Consider the following 17,683-nt stretch of genomic DNA (forward strand, 5'->3'; position numbering starts at 1 on the left):
TGGAGAACGACTGCACCGTAGCTCACTCGGTAGAGCGTCTGACGCATAATGCGAAGGTGGTCCCCACCGGCGGCAAGTCGTGCCTTACTTCACATTAAGTACATTTTTCCCATGATAGTAATTATTCCACTCCCATTAAGAGCTAAAATAATTCCCTTGTACAACTGCTTCAATATCTATTGTCTTCATATTCGCTCCGTAGAAAGTTTGTTTCCTCTTTCAGCTTTGGAAGCGATCACGAATGACGGCAAACGGTTTTATTGCGTGTATGACTAGCACAGGCTTGGTTTCCTGCCGTAGCTCTCTAGACTCCCATACACGAAGTTTTCCGCGCTTCGTTGTTACTGCATACGCTGCACGTAGGGGTATGCCCATTACTACAGTGATATAGATGAATGAAAACGAGATCCTCGAGGCTGCGCCCAGCGCGTCGAGAGCAGACCACCATTTCCTCTCCTGCGGCTCGATGTCGGGAAGGATGCGGCTACGCTTCTGCGATACGCCGTACGCATTCCCGTAAGCTGGGCCCTTTCAGGGACGATCTTTTCTTCGACCACTGGCTCCCTCGATGGACCTTCCCTGGCGCTTCGCCGCGACATCGGAGCCACCCTGTGTGTTTTCTCATCTTTTCCTCGCCTCGTACGGGCGAGGCCCGGCGGCAGTTCTCTGGCGTGCCGAACTTTTCCCGAATCTTCTTCAGGACCCGACTCCGATGTATTCGACGTTGACTCGGCCCTCTCAGTAGCTTCGTCGTCATTCGAGCTGTTCGAGCTCGACGCATCGGACTCGTCTTCTTCGGACGAGTCTGATGCTGACTTACCGGCGCGAGGGCTTATCGGACTGTCTGTCAAGTACGGATCTACCATGCCAGGAGGTAGTGTCGGCGTCGACATGTCGGAGAGCTGTCTCGGTTTGGACGTATTGGGTGAATCTCCCGCGCGTCCCGAGGGCATTGGCAGCGGCGCCCGACTTGCTTCCGAAAGTGGGCCTTGCATTGCGCTGGGAGGCGGCGATAGTGGCACGCCAGATATCAAGGCATTTATAGGCGGCTGGGCTGATGATAATGCAGGCCTCTTGTCACTTACAAGAGGTCCCGTTTGTCCCGTTGATGGCATGGCGGACACTATTTTCTTTCCTACGGCGGGTATTTCAGAGGCACCTGTTTCCTTTAACAGAGGCCCTGAAGGGACGTTAGGTTGTTGTCCTTGAGCTTCAAATAAGAATGTTGCAGGCTTCTGAGCAGGCAGGTTTGGCAGGTTCGGTAGTGAGGGAAAACGATCGCCAATAGAAGCTTGTTGGCCTGCCATTGGCCCTACACCCAACATGCCTGGAACTTGCTTAGGAAACTGAGGCTGCGGCAATGGCTTCGAAGTGCTGAGTGACCCTTGAGGAAAACCTGTTAAGCCGCCCACAGGAGACGGCAAGGATTGCTTAGTAGCACTTGAAGGAGTATGAGCTTTTGTAGCTTCAGGTTTTTTGACGGCAACCTTGGTGACGGAACTTTGTCGATGGACGCTGCTTTTCGGCATTCCTACCAGAGGACCGTAAGGATCTGGAAGAAGGTAGCCGACGAAGAAAAGATTCTTCTTCTGTGGCACCTTTAGCGTGCTGTTCACTAGTGTCACTGAGGCACCGTTCCTTTTGCGCATAATGATTAATCTGACCTCCGTGTCTTGGGGCGTTGGCATTGTAGCCGCACGGCCACTTTCCTTCGGGCTGGGAAAAAAAGGTGAGAGAAGGGAAAAAATTAGTTCACTCGCATTTCTGAAAAAACAAGGTGGTAAGAGAGAGAGAAAGCTCTTTAATGAAAAACAGAGAATTCTGCCGGCGTATATAAAGGCGCCTACATGCTACTCTGTATAGGGGAAGGGATTGAGGACAGAATACCCTAGGAGGAGGAGGGCAGGTAGGAGAAGGGGAAAAAACATGGCTGATCCCTCTGTCGTAGGAACCGTTATAACACGAAAGTGAAACGTGTCTTCACAGACGTAGTTGAGCGTTTGTTGTGCATTTTTTTCGCCCCAAGCGCGAAGCAATGAATGCTACAGTGTCAAATTGTAATGTTACGCGAAGAACGGCAAGCCGCTCGAAACTTGCAATGCGCTGCTCAAGCAGAACGGACGCGCGGAACGAACATACACAGGATGAGCGCGAACTGTCACAGTTGTAACTTATTTCTGTGTGAGCAGCGCGCTCCTTCCGCAAAAGCGGCCGCTGCAGTGAGCGAGGTGACCTTCGTGCTCTCAACGGAAACTTGCAGGCAGAGCGCAAGACGTACAAACCAGCGAGATCACGAGATGAGCGCCCACACAAGCGACCACGCCCTGTCGAGGCGCGCGCTAATCCGCGTGGGGGACGACTTTTAAAGCACGCTCTTCGAGCCGTTCGAGCCATCTCGCTAGTGACACCGAAAACACGCTGTACCGCCGATCTCTGAGTACCACCACCGGCGAATGGCGTACATAAATAGCTCGCCGTTAGCATAGCAAAGAACATGACGTCTGTGGCGGAGTCGTTTCGCGCTGCGCGCTGGCGATCGACTTCCGGTGACGGAACTTTTTCTTATAGTTTTTTCTTTGCCATATGTTAGTCTTTATATTTTACAACGTCATATCCGTGACGGAAATGCGTCAGTGGAGCCGTGGTGGACGCCGGCATAAAACTCTTTCGTGTTAAAAAGGAAGCTAATATGATCGTGGTATGTACAGGCTGTTTCACACTTTGGCGAAAATTCGGAGCACCTTGCAAAGTGCTCCAAGTTTTCCCCTAAGTGTGAAACAGTCTGTACATGTCACAACGTAATGATGCTGATGTAAGTTATGTAACAGTTTATCAATTCTGTTAATGTCCTCGAGGAATGTGAACAGAAATTTTAAAATCTGACGTTGCTGAGAAGGAGAAGACGTAGGTCTAAGGGGAGGTTGAGCATATTTTACTTTGGAGACAAGTTCTTTCTTTTCTTCTCTGTATGGCCTGGCAATCTAATAAAATATGTTCTATTGATTCTAGAGCACCACAGTTATCACAGCATGGGTCAGTGGTCAAACCAGGGTGGCACATGTAGCTATTAATGAATGCTGCGTTGAGGCGGAGTCGATGATAGAGTGTATCAAGGTGATAGGGAAGGTGATGCGGATGTCTTGTTTTTAAGTCAGGGTCTATGGAGCGGAGAAAGAGGTCTTGGGGTGAAAGATTCCATAATTGATCCCTGTCTCGGTGGGAGTTCTTCTTTGCCACTGTGTCTGGTCACACTGTCATAGTTCAGTGGATTCCCGGACACTGTGGCATATATGGAAATGAAAAAGCGGATCTAGCTGCACGTAGAGGTATGTATTTAAGGAAAATTCGGCGAACATACTTCACTAAATCAGTGGTAAAAAAAGCAAGTACATAGAACAGGCACACCCGTATTCTATTGCTCCACCGCATGTGTTAATAGCAAAAATAATGACGCATATGCCTTTAGATTTTTGTTCTTAAATAATATACAAATAGTTTCACTCCTGTACCCGCAAATCCTTAAGTACTCTGCTATTTATCGGTTCGGGGTGCTGTAGATTCTTTGTCGCTGCGCGCGCAGCAGTGCCAGAATGAGTCTTCGTTATTATCGTTATTAATTTTTGTTGAGAAGTTTTCAGGGTGTATATTTGATTCTACATTCTTGATTGTGATTGGCTGCGTACCTCTTCTAATGATGACCTAATGTATCGTTTCATTCTTCAGCGCCGCATTATTTCAGCTAGCTTGCAGGTGTTCACCTTGTTTCATAGGGATTAAACGGAAACAAGGCTAAGTACCATTCGTATTTATGTACACTGACCCAGAGGCTGAACTTTCCTACCACGCTATGCTCGAGTACGCCGGCCTGAAGACGAGAGGAGAGTAGCGGTCAAAGGCGAAAGCGAACCGCTCCTCCCATGTGCTTCTACAGAACTGCCGTCGCAGGGATCAGCGAAGCGAAACGCCACACCATTCAAACGCCTCAGTCATGTCGAGTCGGGCGGAAGGGTAAGGAAGCGTAACATCGCGGAAGTGTTGCTAGCAGAGGGTTTGTTTTGGTGTTTGCGGATGAGTGCCTTTGCAGAAGCGTTGGCATCGTCGTGTACCGTGAACTACATACACATCTTTGAGCAAACCTTATATACTTCACGCGGCCATGTATGCTTCTATGAGAGCAGATATGAAACAAACGTATTCATATTACGTTACTACGCATGTGGCAAGTGTGTAATTTGAGATTCTTGATAGGAAATATTTTGGTCATTTAAGGGATCTCCTAGCGTCAAGCCTCCCTCATTGGTTATTTCCAAATCTCGTATTAGCACTTGTCCTTGCTGAGGTCATCCACATTCGGTCCAAATGAAGTAATAATCGTCAATAGGTAAGATAATTGAGTATATCATTTGCGGTGACGGGAAGGGGGGGGGGGCTTCATTGTGCAAGAATTTTTTTTCATGCATGTTTCTTAATGTGCCGGCACTTAGCCCTTGATAAGGATATTACTACTGACGACGACGTTCTGATGCACCATCGTTTCTTCAAACAGATGATCTTCTGCTTTTGCTACCACGGCGCTGCATCCCCAGGAATTAGGCAGATAATTCTATTTCAAGATTGGCGGATGGGAGGTCGCGATGTCTACTGAAACGCAGGACATGAGGCACGGCTTTCCTTTTAGCTGGTTTTTTTTTTTTTCGCTAATGACTTCTTTATAGACAATTCCACCGAAGTCGTCAAAAAGGCACCGGTTCAATTGGGCAGTGGGGATGAGAATTGGATATTGCTGCCGTTGCACGGCGTCTTTTCTGCAGCAGACTACGTATTGCAAGTGTGCGGGTGATTTGTATGCGACGTTCGGACAACAAATATGCTCCATGTGCGGGCCCTGTCGGGTTCATTGCTATTATGAAGGGAATTTGAACGCTCAGGTACACACACGGCTAAGTCCGATGTAAGTAGGTAGCCGGGACATCTAATATTATTCATATAGGGGTGTGCACGTTTCCACAGTTTGATACATCTCTACTAATATCCTAATGTAGTGTTCCACATCTCCGTTTATTAAGGTTTCATTCATTCTTTACAAGGTTAGGACTTACTGGCGAACACTTTAACCAAACTAAAGCGGTTTAACTCGAGCCGGAGTGTGTCAAGGCTGTAGTGGTGTGCGACGCTGCGCGTCCCCAAGGGCACATGACAGATGATTGTTGTGGATGTTTTTATCGTAGCTACACTTCGCTGTTGCCTTATCGTATTGTGAACCATGATGTACAGTGCTCGTCAAATGAAACCCGAACAACAGCGGCAAGCCTTCGCATGATATAGTGCGCGCCGTCCTGTCATCACCATTGACAGGCGCACGCATCCGGTTTGACCACACTGCGCATATACGCGCCTGTCCATGGTGATAACTGGACGGTGCGCACTATACCGTTACGAAGGCTTGCCGGTGTTCGGGTTTCATTTGACGAGCACTGTACATCTAGGTGTTTAATCGTTTTCTTTTCCCAACAGATTAGAGCAGGAGTTTGAGTTGACACGCTATTGGAAGAACAAGCTTAAGTCTAGTAAAGCTGTGGCGGGCAGCTGGAGCAGCGTAGACAAATAGCGGTTAGCAGAGTTCGTTTCCGAAGACAACTTCAGAGGCTGCGTTCATATTTGCGAGTACGGAAAACGAAAGTGCCTAAGTACCGCAGCATCCAAGTCAGTTCCCACATGATCGGCATACACCTCTTGAGTTCGTGCGAAAGAATAGGCAGCGCAGATAATTAAAATCCGGCCACTGTAAGTACCATGTTTTCCTAATTGATACAGGCTTATGTCTGTGATCATAGGCGTGCGCAGGGTTCCCCTTCAGGGGAGTGAAGGCGGGAGAAGGTTCATCGCAGCGCCCTCCTCCCCCTCCTTATTAAGTCAATGTACGGGGCAGACTTTGCGATCCCCCCCCCTCTTAGATGACTAGGGGGGTGCGCTCCTCTGCAACCCCCCCCCCCCCCACCCGCGCACGCCTGTGTCTGTGATGCCATCTTTGAACCGCAAAGGGCGTAGAGAAAAATGAGAAGTGCATGAGAGGCTTTAAAGCATGGGTTACTTTTCTGAGAAGAATCGATTTCCTGACGAGATCCGGAGAAAAGAGCAATGTTAGAGGAAGCACCTGGAGCCCCTTCTAATGACAAGCATCAATATTTGCCTTTGCGCGTCGAACAGCAATTAATACTTTTATGATTGAGTGGCCTAAAATTTTTTCGTTCCTTTCTATTGACAATACAAATACAATGCAAATGAAGAGTGCTGGGTGTCAGGATGATGGTTGCCAGTCGTTAATCTGTGCCGTGCCCGAAGTAATGCATCAGGCTTGAACAAAAGTAACGGCCCTACCACGGGTATACTGCTCCCTCGGAACTTCAAGCACGGTGAGCTGACAGTGATACGGTTACCTGGTGCACGCTATCCGGCAGTCTTCCATCGAGGCGAAGTGGTTGATGGTCCGCTGGCAGAAACCTCTCTGCGGAGTGCAGGTGTGCTTGTGCGGGTTGTAAGAAAAGTAGAGGGCGCGGCATGAGACAGACTGCAGAGACGTGTCCGGTACGCACACCGCCGCCAAACACCGGTTCCACCCTTGATTGAGACAAAAAAAAAAGTCACAGTTTCGCCGCAAGGGCGAAGCAATGAATGCGATAGCAAGAAATTAATGCTATACGAAGTGAGGCTCGCCAATGGATACTCTCAGTTTGAACAGCGTTCCTGTTGCAAAGGCGGCCGAAGCAGCGAAGGAAACTAGCGTGCTTCAACTGTCGAGCAGTGACACTTGATAGTTCGCGCTCATCTTCTGTTTGTTCGTTTAGCGGCGTCCCTTCAGCTCGAGTGACTTTCGTACGCTCGGTAACATGAGCGCGGACATCACGGTGAAAGCGTGAAACATTCCTCTTCCCCTCACCGCGAGAAAACCGCGCGAGCAGACAACGGAAGGGCAAGGTTCTCGCTGCGCAAATATAAGAAGCGAGCGAGCTCGACGACGACTTTTAAATGCGCCCGTCGCGCTGCTAGCGCCATCTCGCTGGTAATGAAAAAAGCTTATTATCGCCAGCCGTCTGTGAGTCCGTCCAGCGGTAAAGGGTATGTATATAACGCTCGCCGTTAGCTACGTGGAGGATCTGCGTTTCGTGGCGTAGTGGATAGCGCCACTCGCTGCGGAACAAGAGGTCCCTGGTTCGATTCCGCGCTTCGGAAGCATTTTTCTGAATTATTTTTCTTTGGGGCTTTTATATATATATATACATACTTATACATATACGGTGCATGACGGCGACGGCGACGGCAAAATCCAGCCGAGACTGTCCATATAATTGCTATCGCAATAAAAAGTTGTTGCTTTGGTTAAGTAGCTAAAGTGAAGCACCGCCACTTATTGAAAGCATGAAACATTAAAAGCAAAGATAAAGAGTTGCCTGCAAGGGGAATTAGTGATGAAAAAAGTCAGTTTCGCCGCAAGGGCGAAGCAATGAATGCGATAGCAAAGAACTAATGCTATACGAAGTGAGGCTCACCAATGGATACTCTCAGTTTGAACAGCGCTTCTGTTGCAAGGCGGCCGAAGGCGGCCGCCTTGCAACAGGCGGCCGAAGCAGCGAAGGAAACTAGCGTGCTTCAAGTGTCAGCTGTGACACTTGATAGTTCGCGCTCATCTTCTGTTTGTTCGTTTAGCGGCGTCCCTGAGCTCGAGTGACATTCGTACGCGCCGTAACATGAGCGCGGACATCACGGTGAAAGCGTGAAACATTCCTCTACCCCTCGCCACGAGAAAACCGCGCGAGCAGACAGCGGAAGGGCAAGCTTCTCCCATGCGCAAATATAAGAAGAAACGAGCGAGCTCGCCGACGACTTTTAAATGCGCCCGTCGGGCTCCTAGCGCCACCTCGCTGGTAATGAAGAAACGCTTATTATCGCCTGCTGTCTCCGAGTCCGTCCAGCGCTAAATGATGTGTATATAACGCTCGCCGTTAGCTACGTGGAGGATCTGCGTTTCGTGGCGTAGTGGATAGCGCCGCTCGCTGCGGAGCAAGATGTCCTTGGTTCGATTCCGTGCTTCGGAAGCATTTTTCTGAGTTATTTTTCTGTGGGGATTTTATAGATATATACATACTTATACATATACGGTGCATGACGGCGGCGACGGCGACGGCGACGGCAAAATCCAGCCGAGACTGTCCATATAATTGCTATCGCAATAAAACATAGTGCGAGACGTGCTTCCAGGTCATCTTAAACCTTCAACACATTGCAGATCCGGCATCCCAGCAGTTCTGTCCAATCCCTTAATATTGAAGAACTGTTACTAATATCGCAGCTAAGACGCCAAGCTGCGCCTTTATGCTTGTCCACTTTAGGCAAGACTCATACATCTAGTGAGAGCGCTGTAGTAAGCGCGTATTGAAAAGGAGGCATGGACCACCGAGGCCAGCACTGTTGATCAACCTTATAGCCATATCAGCCATTTGTCTTCTAGACGCTACGTTCAACAACGGAAAGCGCAGGTTAGTTCACCTGTATTCGAGACTTATAAGATGTGGGAGGCTTAATGGTGGGAGTTCCCGACAGAAGCGAACTCGGCACAGTCATTCCCTCAGACATAGTTTTGAGAGCTCCCACTTGTGCTATATGGCAGCTGAGTACGGATTACACATTGCTTTAGGTTGATTTGTTTGTGGTTGACTACAGCTTGCCTTTCTCCAAAATGAAACATATTTTTTCTGCAAAGCGAGAAGGAGTAGCCGGTGCCATAATGGGGCCAACCTCTCCTATTCATCATTTCAACAAAAGAAAAAGGCAGTGAGAAGATGTCACTCGCGTGCCGCACTACAGTCAGGAGTTTACCAACTGCCAGCTGGGCATGTAGGTAAAGGTTCATGATATGCTTTTTTGGACGTAACATGACTCATTATTCAGCGGCTTAACACGTGTTTCCCTGCTGTATGTAGTCGTTTATCATTGCGGTATTTCGTTAATTCACACTGTTTGTGATAATAAGGGTGGTTTCTGGTGACGTGCATTCGTGTGATGCATATATAAGAACGTGCTTTCCGAAATAAAAATTTTCACTTGCTAGTAAGCCTGTGTTCTTTCTAAGTCTTCGTGCATATTGCGCTTGTTTCATCATCCATTACTGTCAAATTGACGATTCTGTCTGCGAACTGTGGGCCTTCTTCCTACGTGAGGACCGGCACTATCGTTCTCGGCGCCGTTTACACTGCGGATGAGCATTATCGATGTCGATTGCTAAAACCGGCCTTCATTTGTATATGAAGTTGTTTGTGCCAATAGGCAAACTAATAATAATAATTGTTGGAGTTTTACGTTCCCAAGCCTCAATATATCTGAGTTTCGCCCTGCCGGCGAAACTGTGATTTTGTGATTTGGCATGTATCATGGAATATATTATGCGTGTTTGTCTGCAGATGATGCGCTTCTTTTTTTTCTAATAATAATAATTTGTGTGAATTTACGTCTCACAACCACGATATGGTTATGAGAGACGCCGTAGTGGAGAGCTCCAGAAATAGCCACCACCTGGGGTTCTTTAACGCGCACCTAAATATAAGTACACGAGCCTCTAGCATTTTGCCTCTATCGAAATGCGGCCGCCACCGCCGGGATGCGATCCTGCGACCTTTGGAATCAGCAGTCGAGCACTATAACCACTAAACCACCGCTGCAGGTAATAGGTAAACTACCGGGAAGAAAAAAGTTACATTTTCACCCGACAGACGAAGTACCCGTTGCTACAGTGATGCATAAGACATACAAGGTAAGATTCGGAGATTTTTCGGGCCTATATGACACTAAATATTCGCTTACTAATTAAATCAGTGAGAGTCGTGTCACGCGCACATGCAAGCAAGAACACATCCCAGCTGATTACTGTGATTACTGAATTTTAGAACGCTCTCATAATGACCAGTGCAAACAGAAGTGAACAAACGCATCGCGTTGCCTCTCACGTCCAGGAAATAACGCGAGCTGTAACATGCGCGCAGAAACAGAGCACATGAGCCAACTAGCCATCTCGCGTAGCTCAACTTTAGAAATGTGTTATTGTTATAATAATAATAATAATAATAATAATAATAATAATAATAATAATAATAATAATAATAATAATAATAATAATAATAATAATAGACATGCAAACCTACACAAGTATACGAGTACACCAATAGGAGGGTATACCAGGCTGACACCACACGGGCACAAAGCCTGCCTGCCCTTGGGAGGAGGGAATGGAGGCAATATCTAGCAGATAAATACGTGGTGTCTTATTGAAAAAGAGGGATATGTCTCCATAAGATTTTTTGGGGAGAGTTGTCCATTCTTTTTTGGAATACCTATAAACTGTCATCGGTTGTTGATACTATGAGGTTCCACGTGGCGAGGTACTCACTTCTGAGCAGAACGGACGAGCTCGTCGCGATGCTCTTGGCTTTCTGAAAGAGTTGGGCAAAGCCAGCTCCACTGCCTGCAGCGTTTTGCCTGAAAACTTTGGAGAAGAAGGGTGGGTGTCACTCCTGAAACTCGCCTTTCGTTTAAGTGTCACAAGTTCATCGTGTCGTAAAATGCGACTATGTGCGAAGTGTTAAGCTAACGGAGCAGGCGATCGTGACATACAGGGCTCCAACGAAAACTGAAGGTTCCGGTTGCGAAGGATGGCAAAGCAATGCCCTGTTTTTACGCTCCTCTGAGAAATACACGAAGTATTATGTACGCCAGGCGCTGTATCTACGAAAAAGTAAAAAAAAGGAAATGTCCACGTCACGACTGTTCGTTAGAGTAGGTGGCAGTCGATCTTGATGGCTGATATAATATTTAAAAAAAGGCGACCCTCCAGTGGGAAGCTGCCCTTATGGACGAAAACCTTCGTGTCCTTTACTCTACATGACTGTACTGTGACAGTGAATTGAGGCATGTGAAAGTGTTGTTGAATATTAGTCTATTTTGTTAAACCAACGATATTCCCGGGCGGTCAACTTCATATAGTGCTCCCACAAAGACGCGACGTGTCGCTACATGCAACTGTATTAGTGAAGCAATAGATACGGTACCATGCTGTCCCGATGGTACCTCTGAGCAATAACGTTTAGCGATAGCACGCACAAGTACCGCTGCTGCTAGCACTGTCAGATATAAATATGCCCTAACAAGTGCATTATTTCACTTTACTGGGTTTAATATCATGGTGTTCAGCGGGAATTCACAGCTTGGATTCGTTCCTACAGTTGCTGTGCTCTTGCAGTAATGGTAATTATATATCGGTGTTTATTGACCATCACAGGGCGGTTATAACGAACGCGCAGTACATGACTTTGGCGCGCCTCGTATTGGAAACGACAATAAGGCTCTTTTCGAATGAATTCGTGTCAGCTGGACACTGTCGCCACACACACTAATCTTTATTCTTTCCAAATACAGTAAAAGCTCGTTCATTCGGATTTCACGGAACAGGGAAAAAAACGTCTGTATTAACCGAATGCCGAATTACCGAAAGTATCAAGAAAACAATAGATAAGTGTCTATTACATCAATGTATTTTAATTTTCTTGATGGATACATAAAGCCAGTGCTTATTCTACGTAAGTGCAGTATAAAAGCCGTACTGTTCGTCATTCGCGACTAAGTTCGCAATGTGACCGCAGCTCAAGACCCCCGTGTCTTAAGCCCAAACGTTCTCTGAACCCATCCCTAATTATACGTACCGTCACCACCAACAGGGGCGTAGCCAAGGGGGGGGGGGGGGGTTCAACCCCCCCCCCGAAATTTTTCAATTTTGCTTGCGTATATATACACGCACACATACAAACGCACGCACGAACATACACAAAGCATGGTTCAACCCCCCCCCCCCACCCGAAAAAAATTTCTGGCTACGCCCCTGACCACCAACACAACACATTCGCTAGAAGAATGGCCGACAACTGATAGTTCGCCCATCACAATGTAGTAAGTGATTTTTATGCCAGCATGCGGACCGCGGCTGAAGCTATTCATCTTCAGCAGCTTCCACCACGTTTGAGTTTTGCGACGATGAGCGCATTGCCCGAAGTCAAAACGAAGTTACTGAGTGCCGCGTACGCTGTGGACGAAATCGTGGTCGCTAAAGGCACGGTCATATGAAGGCACGCGCCCGGCCTACGTGCGCCGAGTAAAATCGAAAACGAAACGACTTTGCCACAGCCGCTGCAGTGTTGGTCGCCAACAACGCAATTGTGGAAGATTAGGGATGGCGACTATGCCTTTCCGAAGGCCCATGGTCGTTGCAGTCGTTCGCGAAGGCCGATTTGCTCCTTGAGTCGCACATTTGCGGCGTCTCCTGCTTGTAAAGCTCCTAGGATGTCTGAATTAACGGGGTTGCGGACAGATACGACCGAATTAACGAGAGTGTGATGCCTTTAAACGATACATATGCTTGCCGGGACCAGAGAAGACGTCCGAATAATGCGATTTTCCGAATTAACGGGGGTCGAATTAACGAACTTTTACTTTATTTAAAGAACTTGCCAGGCACTGACAGTCACTCAGCGCCTTAATGTAATGGAAAATGAAAACTGTTTAAGTAACAGGCTAAGCTACCGAAGGCTCTCGAGCCCTTATAAATGTATAGTCGTGACGATCCAGAAACCGTGCGCGTGAGTGCACACGTAATAATGACTTATCAGAGCTTATGGGAGCCTACGAAAAAAAGTACTTCGAAAGGTATCAACGTAGATTTCCTGCGCTCTAACGGCTATTCGGCATTCATGACTCAATCAAATGCGCACACAACAGTACGTACGGTTATTCCACGCTGAGAGTGCTGCCTGATCTTTCTGAGGTACACTGACGGCAGTGATCGGCTCTCCCACGCAAGGCGCCATGTGAGTGAAAAATGGCTCCTTCGACGCCAGGCTTGAGCTCCATGTGCCGAGAAAAACGAGGCAGAAGGAGGTGAGGAAGTCGCTTGGATTCATTCCTGCAACAGTCGACGAGACGCGGCACTGTACTGGGTCCGTCGCGGCGCACTATGACTGAAGAAAGATAGGCAAATTATCAGTGAGACCTGTCGCAAGCCACATATTTGCCCAATGCCGGATTGGTGCATATTTCTAATGTATGTACTGTATGTATGAGGCTGCTGTCGCACTTGTACGTGGAGTCTGCGTACTACAGAGTTAAATAGTTATGTTTGGGAGAGTCTCTCATCACCGAATAGCAGCTAACGAAGTGTGTCTGGTGCTACAGTGATTACAATATTGAAGTGACTACAGTGAGAAAGCTCGCGCTCAGTCGGATAATACACGCAGCGCTTTTACAGCGCCACCTAAATCAACTTATTTGCTTTGTGATACGCTAATGCTGGCCTTGCTCTTTCGATTAATGACATGCATCAAACCATCCTTGTTTTATTCAAGATATGGTCGTAGCTTCATGTGATCTGGTCATCAAAAAGGGTGCGCCATAGCTGTCCGCAACCAACTAGCCCAACGAACCACGCTTCTATATTTTACTGCCAGCTGTGTTGTCTCCAGACAGAGGTTTCGCTTGTATTTTACATTGCCACTTATGAGGGGGATCACGATGACGACAAGGGTTACGTTATTGTTTAGTGAATGGTCTATATTATCGAGAGAGTATCCATACAACAGTCATAAATAATCAGATCAGAAGCGCTCCGTCTGTACTCACCTCACTCCTCAGGGTGCTGATGCAACAGAACTTAAACGGCGCCAGCTGTAGCGCTTAAGTGTGAATCGGAAACGTAACTTAACACAAACATTCTACAGAAAACGAAGAAGAGCGAAAAGACGGCACGGAGAACCAATGAGAGAATCCTTGGCGGCGTGGAGGTGGGGCATCCTCTATTTTAAGTTCCTCTTGAAGTACACTCGTTCGTACGCTTCGCTTTTGAATACGGCGCGCTCGCTGGCCGTTGCCCAGTGGTCTTGCTGAATGGACGCAACCGCGTAAACTATAAGCGGCCCGGGAAAAAACGTTCGAGAAGCAGCGGAACGCGCACTCACGCATTGAGACTGCCGCTTTCACCGGGTGTTCTGCAGCGGCACTGATGCTCTAGGCGCATGTTAGTTCCATGACGTGTGCCGCTTGACCGCCTACCGAGTGGCTGGCTGACAAGCTCGCGGCTTCGGCCTTTCACAAATCCTTCGCCTAAATCCGGCCACCCTTCTCACGCCAGACACATTGATGCGTAGATGCGAAGAAAAGCTCTCTGATTCAAGTTGGGTCTCCCATGCCTCCTCTCTTGAGGCTTGTTTCGGAGCTCTCGATACTGCCGCAATGTGATAGCAGCGCCACCTGATGTAGGGAAGAAGCAGTTCATGCAGAAAGGCTTCTCACTCTTTTTTCGCAAAGAAGAGTAATCTTTAATCCTTTAGATACATATACGGTTAAAGGCAAGTGCTACAGGACGCAGATTGATCAAGATTGTGTGGTCGGTCGGATACACATTAGTGAGGCTTAGTCTTCAATTGAGTATTCTTGTAAAATAATTTGCGAGACACTAGTGAACTGGAAGTGAGGCCGGGTAGAGTTTAGCTTCAATGCAAGTAACTTTGATTTTTCGATTGCGTCTCACAGTTGGGGAGGGAGGGGCGTGTGACATAGGCGTACACCCCCCCCCCCTCGCAGAAACTTTCACTTGTGGCTGTGTATGTCTGCATGCACACATTTAAAAACATGTACGAACATACATAAAGGGTTATATATACCCCCCCCCCCCCCCCCCCCCCCCCCCCCCCCGCAAAATTTCTGACTACGCCCGTGGCGGGTGAAGTCATTAGGGTTGGGCAGGCAAACAATCACTTTTGAAGGTCGTGACACCTGTACTCGGAAATTTTACGCCATGGGATTAGGGGAACGTACTGTGGACGTCCGTCGCATATATTTATTTGTCGCACTGACACGTGACCTCGCCAAGACGTTTCATTGACAGCGATTACACGACGACAATGCGTAACGCCTCGGCGTCGCCGACAGGTTGCACTGCGTTCGCTTTCGGGAAGCATCCTCCGGCAACGCGGCTTGCAGGGGCTTTCCGAGTTGACCAGCTGTGTGCATTCGCGTTGGGCGGCATCTAGCCGCGTCTCTTCTGCCCGCAGCAAATCACGGAATCGTCCGCGTCGTGACCGCACCGCGTGTACGAAGCTCGCAATGAATCTTCTGCCTCGTGGCAGACCACAGGGAACGCTGCCGATCGTTTGCGGACTAAAGGCCCGAGCCGAGACGACTCATCGGTAAGGGATAGTTTGTATAGGCACGTGCAGGTCGGCCAGCGTGTTTATTCTGCCGCTAACACAGAGCTCCGCGAAGGGCTCCTAAGCAGTCGCGGTTTCTTTGAGCGCCGTCGACTCCTCAGCTGGTAGACCTTCTACCCACGTCAAGACTCGAGACGTGTTTACTTGCTAAGAGGTGTCTCGATGAAAGACCCCTTTCTTTCAGCCTAAAGACTCGAATAGCTTGTCAGCTGTGTTTGGCGTATAGGGAATCCCTATAAAGGAGCGCGGTTGCTTTGAAATTGAAGTCGACGCGAGGAGTTTTAGTAAAAACTTGAACTTTTTTTTTTCATTTCCGGTTTATTCGTTCCCTGCATTTAAGCCGTTTTCTGACGTCGCAAAGAAGGATGTCTGTTCTGAGAATTTTCCGGTATCGACCGGTAACCTTCAAAGGAGGTTTCTGCCAACATCTGCAGTCACGGCAAAGAAAAAAAGAAAAGAAAAGAAGAAGTTAAGAGATTAACCATGGGGTAGGAATTGCAATCAAGGATCGTGAAAGAGCTTATTGAGGCACCGTACACGTCGTCTATAAAATTACACGTATAGTCAAACCACTACCCACCGCGTTTGTGAAAGGCGGGCTAGAGCTGCCGCCTGGTAGCTATCGGTAAAATAAATTAGAAGCTTTGCTCCCAGAATAATGCTCTACCGTTACGGTGCCTGAACGCTTGGTTCAAACGGTGTTTCTTTCAAGTCCAAGGGCGGCACCAAGGGCGTCAAGTCCAAGTCAGTTCTGCAGTGTACCGCGCTGAAAGTGAAATGAGGGTTCTGTTTTATCTAAGAGAGACCTCGCTTACTGTTCCAAGTTTCGAAACTCGATTCTTGCGGGATATTCTGAAACGTGGTCCGAATGCTACCGGCGTTTGTATTATCCGTTAAATGAATTGTTTATTGTGTACACGCTTAACATTCACACGAACGAAACAAGATGCACCAAACACTTTGCCGGCTTCGTCAAATACGAATGATGTGTTTTTTTGACAACAGATTCCACCGACACGCCTTAGGCTCTCTTGCGATAGAGGTCGGCAGTGAAAAACATGCGTAATACAGCAAAGCAGCGTGGTATTGTCGTTCTCAGCAAAACCACACTCTTTTGAGCAATACCAACAATTTCGTTCTGAATAAGAATGTGCACAGAACATGCGAAGTCTCGGGGAACCTATTATGAAGTGTACTTAAAGCGAAGCACACGAAGCGATGATTAGCTCACACGAATGCGGACACATGATAAAGAAAACATTTGAACTCAGATATGGCATGCTCTTTTTTCGCCGTTCGAACCCGGCCCTGCAGTTCGTAATCTCGTTATAATATTTTTCTTTTTCACTGCTAAAGCGAGCGTCTGCCTACCTGTCGTATCCAGCAGCGTTGACGAGCCCGCTATGCGGTAATTCCACAGCCAAAAGCAAAACAAACACAAATCAAGAACTTCGCAGCAGTATCCGCAGGAAACTGCTACTGCTTCGCGTTCCTTCTCCTAACGCCCGCGGAGTGAACGCGCGCACAAAGCATTCTGCTTTCTTTCGTGACTTCAGTGCCATAAGTTACGCCCAGCCTAGCACGCGTTAACCTAAACATCTCTCTTCTAGCGCCATTTCCCCCTACTTTCACGATCTCCTTTCGGCTCCTTCTTTTTATTCGCGCGACATTTGCAGCGAGGCGTCCGCTTATTAGGGGAACCGGCTTGTTGGCTAACGAACCGAGGGCGACGCGACACGCTCTGTACGTCTTGTATCTGTCTCGACTTCTACTGTTTGCTACACTACTATTCCGTACTTTCATATATCCTTTTGTTCTTGCTCTTGTCTCATTCAAGCCGGAGCTGTTTCCAACTGCGAGTAGATTTTTTTTTTCTTTTTTGCGCAACTCGTTAGTGTCAACGCGGCTGTACAGCGTATATCTACGTTTTCAGAAGGTACCCTGAAACTCGTACTCGCCGCGGATTTGTTTAGGTTTACCATGAAAGAAGCCATTTCACGACGTCTGTTCTGCATTTAATTCACTAGGCAGACACAACAAAAATAACTTTTAAATATGGGTCGCGCAGTCTCGTAATAAATATTTTTCCATGCTCTTCGCATGCATACGATTTTCCTCATTGAAATAGAAAGAATAAATAAAGGACTTGTAGTCATTTCTTGGCGACGGCTACAACTTTCCACTTGGTCGTTAGGATAAAAAAATTAAAAGATTTTCTTCTCAGTTGTTGTGTTGGTCCTCCCCTGCCTTCTTCCGAAAGTTTACTGCACCTAACGTGGTTTTACACTGCCCCCAGGATCGGAGGCATTGCACGCTTTCTGCACCTCGGGCGGGATCACGGGGGCGGTTTTGCACCGCCCCCGTGATCGCCCTACCTTTGACCA

The 17,683-nt window shown here is 47.8% G+C and overlaps 1 protein-coding gene across 1 annotated transcript; it reads right to left on the minus strand.

Moving 5' to 3' along the window:
- Nucleotides 1-377: 377 nt before the first annotated feature.
- Nucleotides 378-13,016, minus strand: LOC125758587 (serine/arginine repetitive matrix protein 2-like). Its single transcript, XM_049415914.1, has 4 exons — nt 12,824-13,016; nt 10,439-10,534; nt 6,438-6,618; nt 378-1,716 (listed from the first exon to the last, which is right to left on the minus strand). The coding sequence occupies exons 1-4, from the start codon at nt 12,996-12,998 to the stop codon at nt 378-380; spliced, it is 1,791 nt and encodes a 596-aa protein (XP_049271871.1). The 5' UTR covers nt 12,999-13,016.
- Between the last annotated feature and the right edge of the window lie 4,667 nt (nt 13,017-17,683).

This window comes from Rhipicephalus sanguineus, chromosome 5 (assembly GCF_013339695.2).
Source record: "Rhipicephalus sanguineus isolate Rsan-2018 chromosome 5, BIME_Rsan_1.4, whole genome shotgun sequence".
NCBI lineage: Eukaryota > Metazoa > Arthropoda > Arachnida > Ixodida > Ixodidae > Rhipicephalus > Rhipicephalus sanguineus.